Source organism: Pyricularia oryzae, chromosome 4, assembly GCF_000002495.2.
Source record: "Pyricularia oryzae 70-15 chromosome 4, whole genome shotgun sequence".
Taxonomy (NCBI): Eukaryota; Fungi; Ascomycota; class Sordariomycetes; order Magnaporthales; family Pyriculariaceae; genus Pyricularia; species Pyricularia oryzae.
Window position 1 is genome coordinate 190,903 of NC_017851.1, and position 9,101 is coordinate 200,003.

A 9,101-nucleotide genomic window follows, 5' to 3' on the forward strand; every position below is an offset into this window, starting at 1 on the left:
CCAGGCCCAGACTATGCAAAGATGTGGACCACATTGTAGTTGCGTGCACTAATACGAGGTGCCCGCATGTCAACGGCAACGTACAGCGTTTAATCGCCCGCGACCTTCCTCTTTCGCCTACAAAGGTTGGCATGCCAAGCACGATGCTTGTCGGTCGTAATTCCGATCTCGTGTCCCAGTCATGCACTCTCGACAACCAGTTGACGGTGCCCTGGCCAGGAAATTCTACATAGTACCCATATAATAAAATGCAATGAATGCCCCCATGGTATGCATAGCTTTTTTAGTATGATGCACGTCAAGGCACCATCACAGCAGAACCACCCCCGCCCATTGCGCGACGAGAGACATCACCTCTTGTTGAGAAGGACAATTCTGCCAAGATGCATCTCGTGCGCGGCCTCGTCCTCCTGGCCCTCGCCGGCGCCTCTGCGGCCCTGCGGCCACGCGCGGAACCCGTCGAGGAATCCAGCCCGGGCGGCAGCAAGACCTTCATCGTGGAACTGACAAAGGGCTGCGACGTCGAGAACGCCCGGCAGGAGCTCCAGCGGCAGGCGCCCGGCAGCAAGGTGCGCAAGACGTTCGAGTCGGACGTCTTCACGGGCCTCAGCGTCGAGACGACCGACCACAACGTCGAGTCCATCGTGCGCGGCCTCGGCGACGCCGTCCGCGCCTGGCCCATGCGCATGCTCCCGAACCCGGCCCCCATCGTCGGCAGGTCCTTCACGGCCGAGGAGGGCCCCGCCGCCGCCGCCAACTACTCGCTGCACAAGTACACGGGCGTCGAGCATCTGCACCGCGTCGGCCTGTCGGGCAAGGGCGTCACCGTCGCCATTGTCGACACGGGAATCGACTACTCACACCCTGCGCTCGGCGGGTGCTTCGGCCAGGGCTGCAAGGTCGCGGGCGGGTACGACCTGGCAGGCGACGGGAATTATCCCGTGGGGCCTCGGCAGCCAGATGAAGACCCGCGCGACCGCAAAGGACACGGCACCCACGTCGCTGGCATCCTGGCCGGAAAGACGGACAGTTTTGTCGGCGTCGCCCCCGGAGCCACCCTGCTTGCCTACAAGGTGTTTGGCAGCGGCGATGGCGCCTTTGAGGACATCCTCATCGACGCGTTCCTGATGGCCTACAAGGACGGAGCCGATGTAATTACGGCCAGCATCGGTGGCGTCGGTGGGTGGTCGGACAACGCCTGGGCCGAGGTCGCATCGCGTCTGGTGGATGCCGGCGTCGTCGTCACCATTTCGGCGTCCAATGCAGGCCAGACGGGGCCCTTTTTTGCATCCACGGGGGCTTCGGGCAAAAACGTCATCTCCATCGCCTCGGCCGAGGGCGGTGATCTCGCTGCGGAGCCCTTTGTGGTCACCATTGGCGGCACCAACGAGTCGACCTTCGGCTACGTCCCCAGCAACGCGGCGTGGAATATCACCACCATGCCCGTCGTGCCGACCTCGCTCAACACATCAGTGACGGACGACGCATGCTCGCCGCTCCCCGCCGACTTTCCCTCACTCGACGGCGCCGTGGCCCTGATCCGCCGCGGCGGCTGCGACTACGCGGTCAAGCAGCGCAACGCCGAGGCGGCCGGAGCCCGCTTCGTGCTGGTCTACAACACCCCGACCTCCCTCTGGGCGGCCCCCTTCTCCTCCAACACCAACTCCAGCCTCGCGCTGGTGGACGTGCCCGGCGGCGAGGCGATGGTGCGCGCATGCGCCGCCAACCAGACGGTGACGGTCGACTTTTCCCGCAAGCCCTCGCACAAGGTGGGCGTCTTCAACGCGGCGGGCGGCCTGCCCAACGCCTTCACCTCGTGGGGCCCGCTCTTCGACATGCAGGCCAAGCCCGACGTGGCAGCACCCGGCGGCAACATCTTCAGCACCTCCCTCGACGGCGGCTGGGAGGTGTTGAGCGGCACTTCCATGGCTACGCCGTACGTGGCCGGCGTCGCGGCGCTGTACATTGAACGCCACGGCGGCAGGACATTGCACGGCGCAGCGCTGGGCCGCGCCGTCCACCGCCGCATCGTGTCGAGCGGCGCCGCCCTGCCCTGGTCCACCACCGACCCGCTGCGGACGGGCGTGCCGAACAACGACTTTGGCTTCTTTGCACCGCCGGCTCAGGTCGGCAGCGGCATGGTCAACGCGACCAAGGTGGTCGAGTACGGCACCACGATCGACTTTGAGCCGTTTGCGCTCAACGACACGGCCAACTTCCAAGGCCGGCACGAGATTTCCCTCACCAACGGGGGCGACGCGGCCGTCACGTACCGATTCTCGCTGCAGCCGGCGGGCGCCGTCGAGATGCTCCAGCCGTTCAACCAGTTTGGATTCCGGTCGCGGCGGATCAAGGACCTGGAGAGCATCGCGACGCCCGTCCACATCGTGCCCGAAGTGGCCATGCCGGACCCCGTCGTGGTCGCCCCGGGAGAGACCAAAAAGGTCGTTTTCGACTTTTCCCGGCCCACGGTCGGCGTGAACGAGACTGCGATGCCCCTGTACGGAGGCAAGGTGCTGGTCACGGGTGACAACGCCGAGGCCCTGTCGGTGCCGTATGTGGGTGTGGCCTTTAGCCTGGCCGAGCAGATCAACCCTGCCTGGAAGAGCATTGAGTTTGGACAATGGGGCACGCCGCCGACAAAGACGTGAGTTTTTTTTTTTTTCTTTCTTTTTTTCTTCTCCCGACTACCGGCCCATCCCATGAACCAAGACTTTATAAGCTGTTCAATATGCGCCAGGTGCTAACGGAAAAACACATGCGACATAGTTGGACCTTTGACCTCAACACCACAGTCCGCGGTTACCCCGTAATGTTTGCCTCGTTCGAGTTCGGCATCTCCGAGCTGCGATGGGACATATTCGAGGCCAACTGGACCGAAGACCGGTGGAGCTACCCGCCGGTTGAGGGCGAAAATGGCTTCGTCGGATCGGCGACGTCATATTCTCAACCGGGGAGGCTCAGTCCTTTTATCTACTTTGACTCGGCCACCATGCAAGCCAACGATACCTTTTCTTTTCCCCTCGTCGACCTGGTGCGCTCATACCCATTCATCACGGACTCTTACCAGTTCTGGTGGTTGGGTGCCATGGCAGACGGCTCACAGATCAATTCGGGACAGTATACGTAAGCTTTTTTTCGTGTTCAGACTTTTCCCATATGCCTTCTAGCTGTTTCTTTCCAGAATGCAAGGTTTGCTAACAAGTCGACGTTGTAAACAGGATGCGCTTTGCTGCTTTACGTCCTCTGATGAACCCGGCCAAATCGGAGAGCTGGGCGGTGTGGCCGGTGCCTCAGATTTCAGTCAACAGGGCACTGAGTAATGCTACCACGCAAGCCCCAAGTGGAAACAGTACATGAAAATGATCTTGTCTCTTTTGCATTTACCAATGCGGTGATCAACAATTGAAAGCATTGAAATGAAGTCAAGGACGTTTCTTGAATATTCGAGTCTTTGTAAACAGGGAAAAAGACAGAATCCACAGCAGAAATAGATGCCGTAAAGAAATTCCTTGCCACTTCGCTGGCACCTAATCTCAGTGCTCAGCCTAGACCCCGGCTGCGCAGGGGACCGAGCGCTCCTTATATTTTACCAGCCACATCGCTTTTTGGCCAATTAAATCATCCAAAAAAAGCGCTCGTTTTAGTCTGAGGACACCTTGTCGATTTTCGTCGTTCATGGAGGTTGGGATGCACGGTAGACGCATTGTGCAGGTATTGTACAGGTAATGGCGATACAGTTAAAATACTATGTATTTTATATATGGAATATAAAATCGAATAATAAGTCGAATAAAAACTGTAAAAATGCATAAGAAATACCGTTATATAACCGAAAATATGGGGTTTTGTCACAGACCTGAAGGACAGCCACTGGGCTGTCGCTTAGTCATGACCCCTGTCACGTGAAGGCGCGAGGGCCGAGCGCCTCGCGCGCGTATATCTACGCGAAATCTCTGCAGTCTCCGATATGTAGCTCCTCGAGCTACGTCTTCGTCAACAACCACCTGCTACCCCGTACCTGGAAGACTAGATAGCCAATATACTCTGTCCTGTTACCTGATCGCCCGCACCTACCTGTCCGCCCTGCCTGCCCGTGACATTACGTAGCTCCTTCATTAGGTGCCCGCGATGCCTGCGTCACTGCAACCCCCGATCTTAACCGATTCGACCGAGGAACTGATCGAACACCTACAAGGACACCCTGAACAATGGGTGTCTTACATCTCCGATTCCTACCAAAAGCTGCAACTATTGCACGATAGCAACGTCCGCCTGAACTCCTGCCTAGAAATGCAGGAAGCCGAGACCCAACGCGCCCGCGCCGAAACGGACCGTGTCCGCGACAAGGCGCAGGCCGACATTCTGGCCATGGCCATGGAAAAGGCCTCCGCCATAACCTCCCGGGATGCCGCTTTCGCCGAATTAGAGAAAACACGGTCCGAACTGAAGGAAGTTCGGACCGTAACGCTACCCACGGTACACATAACCACCCCCGCCCCAACTACCAACACGCCTGTTGAACCCCTTATGGTTACTCCTATGGGAACGACTCCGCCGCCTGCTTCCGAACATCCCGCCTCCGCCCGCCTTTCTGAACGACTTCCAGACCCCGATAAATTTACGGGCGCCCGCTCCGACCTCCGCCGCTTCGCCACCCAAATCCGGGGGAAAATGACCTCAAACAAAGACCGCTTCCCCAACCCCGAATCACGCCTGATTTATGTAGCCGGTCGACTGTCCGGTAAAGCGTACAACCTGATCCTGCCCAAAATGGTCGGAGGCACACCCCAATTCGGAGATTATACGGATCTCCTCCAATACCTAGAGGAGGCATTCGGGGACCCCGACCACGTCCAAAACGCACAAAACAAATTATACGCCCTGAAGCAGCGGAACGTAGATTTCGCCGAGTATCTGTCGGAGTTCCAACGCCTGTCTCTGGAAGGAGAAATGCCGGAGGATGCCCTCCCCCCTCTTCTATTCCAGGGAATATCGGAAGAGCTCCAGGACATGCTCCTCCACAACCCCGCCCCATCCCGCCAGTACCACGAATTTACCCGACACCTGCAAAGCTTGGATAACCGCTACCGCCAGCACCAGCAGTATAAAAACAGACAGACACGTACCCCTCGGACCGCAGCGCCCCCCGCGCGCGCGGCCCCCCGGACCCAAACCGACATACCGCGGGCCGCCCCCAAGCCAAACGCGGAATTTCCGTTTAACGACCCCATGGACCTAAGCAGCCAACGCCGCCACAACCGCAAAGAAAATATGCTATGCTACCGCTGTGGATCCCAAGAACATTTTGTTGCCAAATGCCCAGAACCGGATACCCGCCGCACGCGGCTGCACCAGGCCGGAATCGAACGATCCAGGTCCAGGTCCAGGTCCCCGCGCCAAATACAAACCAAACTCCCTAAAAACCCCCGCCGCGGCTCGGACGCCAGCCGCTCCAGCAGCCGAAGTTCGAAAAACGGAGCCCGCCTGGGATAAGTCGCCCCCAGGCCGCCAAGGCCGCGCATAGACCGCCGGCGATCCGCATCTCTGCCGCCGCCGTTCACGGGTTCCCCGTTGAAGAGGAATATAACCAACGATCCGACCTGATGATCCTGCCTGCCGAACTGACAGTGGGGGGCCAAAACCTCCCAACCTATGCCCTCACCGATTGCGGTGCGGAAGGAAAATGCTTCCTCGACCAAGGATGGGCCGAAGAACGCCAACTACAAATGTATCCGCTGCGAAACCCATTCGACATCGAAGTATTCGACGGAAGGACCGCCGAAAGTGGGAAGTGCACCCATTATGTCCGAGGACAATTGAGAATCAAGGACCACATCCAGAAAAACGCGCTGTTTTTCGTTACACAGCTAGCCCATTACCCCATTGTGTTAGGAATGCCTTGGCTAAAGCAGCACGACCCAACGATTGGATTCGCGTCACACGTTATTACGTTTGACAGCGACTATTGCCGCCGACACTGCAATATGCCCGACAAACCGGAGAAGGTTAAAGCTTTACACGCCGTACCAAAAAAAAGCCGCCCCCAGTACCAGGCTGACCGACCGCCGTCCCTCCGCGAAATGGATATCGCCCCTATCTCCCTGCAAGCCGCGAGCATGTACGCCCGCCGCCGATCCTGCCGACTGTACGCCGTAACCTTGAAACAGATTGATGAGGTCCTAGCCGCCGACCCCCAAAATAGGAACGGGCCGACCCTGCCCGAAACAATCCGGGAATTCGCGGACGTATTTTCCCCGCAAGAAGCCGAGAAGCTGCCCCCACACCGACCGTCCGACCACCATATCCCGCTTATAGAAGGAAAAACGCCGCCGTTCGGCCCCCTGTACGCCATGTCCCGCGAAGAGCTGATAGCCCTTAAGGAATGGCTGACCGCAGAGTTGAAAAAAGGGTTTATCAGACCCAGTTCGTCATCCGTCGCCTCGCCCGTTTTGTTCGTGAAGAAGCAGGGAGGAGGGTTGAGGTTTTGCGTGGATTACCGCGCGCTGAATAACATTACCGTAAAAGACCGTTACCCGCTGCCGCTAGTCCGAGAGACCCTGAACAACCTGGCCGGCATGAAATTCTTCTCGAAAATCGATATCGTTTCCGCTTTTAACAATATTCGGATTAAAAAGGGGGAAGAATACCTGACGGCATTCCGCACGAGATTCGGCTTATACGAGAGCCTAGTCATGCCTTTCGGGCTAACGGGAGCCCCCGCGACGTTCCAGAGATATATAAACGACTCCCTGCGCGAATACTTAGACGTATTTTGTACAGCCTACCTGGACGACATTTTGATTTATAGCCGCACCCGAACAGAACACGAAGAACATTTGAAACTCGTACTGGAAGCCCTGAGGAAAGCCGGGCTATACGCCAACGCCGCGAAGTGCGAATTCTTCGTGACGGAAACCAAGTTCCTGGGCCTGCTGGTCGGCGTCGAAGGCGTAAAAATGGACCCTGAAAAAATCACCGCTGTCCTGGACTGGCAAACACCCAAAAAGCTTACTGACGTACAAGCATTTTTGGGGTTTGGCAACTTTTACCGGCGCTTTATCCGAGATTTCTCAAAGATCGTAGCCCCTTTGACGAGATTGACCAAGAAAGACGTCGCATTCGAATGGAATAGCGCCTGCGAAACCGCCTTCCGACTGCTGAAGAGAAAGTTTACCGAAGCCCCCGTACTGGCGCACTTCGATTGGGAAAAGGATGTGATCCTGGAGACCGACGCTTCCGATTATGTTTCTGCGGGAATATTGTCACAATACGGCGACGACGGAATACTCCGCCCCGTCGCGTTCTTTTCGAAAAAACACACAGCTACCGAATGCAATTACGAGATTTACGACAAAGAATTGCTAGCCATTATCCGCTGTTTTGAAGAATGGCGCCCGGAACTCGAAGGGACGTCGTCCCCGGTCCAAATAATTACGGACCACCGCAACCTGGAATATTTCACGACGACGAAAATGCTCAACCGCCGACAAGCCCGATGGGCCGAATTCCTGTCAAGATTTAATTTCCGTATCACCTACCGACCCGGGAAACAAGGAGCGAAGCCCGACGCACTAACCAGGAGGTCAGAGGATATGCCTGAGGAGGGGGATGAACGACTTAAGCACCAAACACAAGTCGTACTGAAAGAACACAATTTACCTGCCCGCCCCACCCGGTTACAACCCATAATCCGCCAAAACAAACCCCTATTGCCAAGACACCTGATAGAGCTACTAGACGCCGGATACGAATCCGACCCGATAACGCAATCTGCCCTAGAAGCGTTGAGGACAGGCGCCGACCGCCACCCCAAGCTGCAATTGGCCGAATGCGAAGAACGATCCGGCTATTTGTATTACCGCAATAGACTGTACGTACCCGATTCGAATAATCTGAAAGCCGAGATCCTGCGCCGCTGCCACGACTCCCCCGTCGCCGGTCACCCCGGCAAAGCAAAAACCTACGACCTGCTGTCCCGAGAATATTACTGGCCCGGAATGCTACATTACGTATCATTATGGGTAAAGAAATGCCAGACCTGCCGCCGAATCAACCCGTCCCGCGAAGGCCACCAGGGCCTCCTGCGACCCCTGCCCACTCCTGAACGCTCATGGCAACACCTGTCGATGGATTTTATCACACATTTGCCGCAAAGCAACGGCCACGACGCCATCCTAGTGGTCGTAGACCGCCTGACTAAGATGAGACACTTCGTCCCTTGTAAAGGGACCTGCAATGCCGAGGACACCGCCAACCTGTACCTACACCACGTATGGAAACTACACGGGTTGCCCCTGACGATAGTTTCGGATAGAGGCACCCAATTCGTGTCGAAGTTTTGGAAACACCTGACAACCCGTTTGAAAATCGACAGCCTGCTATCCACTGCTCACCACCCCGAGACTGACGGACAGACCGAGCGTTTTAACGCGTCCCTGGAACAATATTTGAGAGCTTATGTGGCCTACCTGCAAGATGATTGGGAAAGTTGGCTTCCCCTCGCCGAATTCACAGCCAACTCCCACAAGTCCGAGACCACCGGAACCTCCCCGTTTTACGCGACTTACGGATTCCATCCCCGCATGGGATTCGAGCCGGTACCCCTGAACCAGCCTTTGCCCGCCCAGCGGGATGCCGAAAAGCTAGCCGCCCGAATGGAAGCCATTCTGGAACAAGCCCGCGCCGAAATGACCGCCGCCCAAGCCCGTTACGAAGAACAGGCGAACCGACACCGTACCCCGGCCCGCCGGCTTACCGTCGGCCAATATGTATGGTTAGACGCACGGAACATCCAGACCGCCCGCCCGCAGAAGAAACTGGATTGGAAGAACTTGGGACCCTTCCGAATTTCTGAAGTGATTAGCCCGTACGCCTACCGTTTGGACCTGCCGTCGTCTATGAGAGTACACCCTGTTTTCAATATAAACCGACTAAAACCTGCTGACGTTGAGCCCCTGCCGGGCCAACAACCTGCACCGCCACCCCATTTGGAAGTGGAAGGTGAGAGAGAATACGAAGTCGAAGAGATCCTCGACTCCTTTTGGGAAACCCGCGGCCGAGGAGGCCGCCGGCTGAAATATATCGTCCGTTGGGCTGGA

At 57.2% G+C, this 9,101-nt stretch overlaps 1 protein-coding gene across 1 annotated transcript; it reads left to right on the forward strand.

Moving 5' to 3' along the window:
- Window positions 1-82: 82 nt before the first annotated feature.
- On the forward strand, window positions 83-3,570 carry MGG_08436 (minor extracellular protease vpr). Its single transcript, XM_003715889.1, has 3 exons — window positions 83-2,647; window positions 2,770-3,126; window positions 3,222-3,570. Exons 1-3 carry the CDS (start codon window positions 384-386, stop codon window positions 3,358-3,360), a joined length of 2,760 nt encoding a protein of 919 aa, XP_003715937.1. The 5' UTR covers window positions 83-383; the 3' UTR covers window positions 3,361-3,570.
- Window positions 3,571-9,101: the final 5,531 nt, after the last annotated feature.

What these genes read in the sequence shown, in the direction of transcription:
- MGG_08436 (XM_003715889.1), top strand. Translation starts at nt 384, where the DNA reads ATGCATCTCGTGCGCGGCCTCGTCCTCCTGGCCCTCGCCGGCGCCTCT. An exon ending in GGCACGCCGCCGACAAAGAC is followed by an intron (nt 2,648 to 2,769) that starts GTGAGTTTTTTT and finishes CATGCGACATAG; the next exon opens with TTGGACCTTTGACCTCAACA. An exon ending in ATCAATTCGGGACAGTATAC is followed by an intron (nt 3,127 to 3,221) that starts GTAAGCTTTTTT and finishes CGTTGTAAACAG; the next exon opens with GATGCGCTTTGCTGCTTTAC.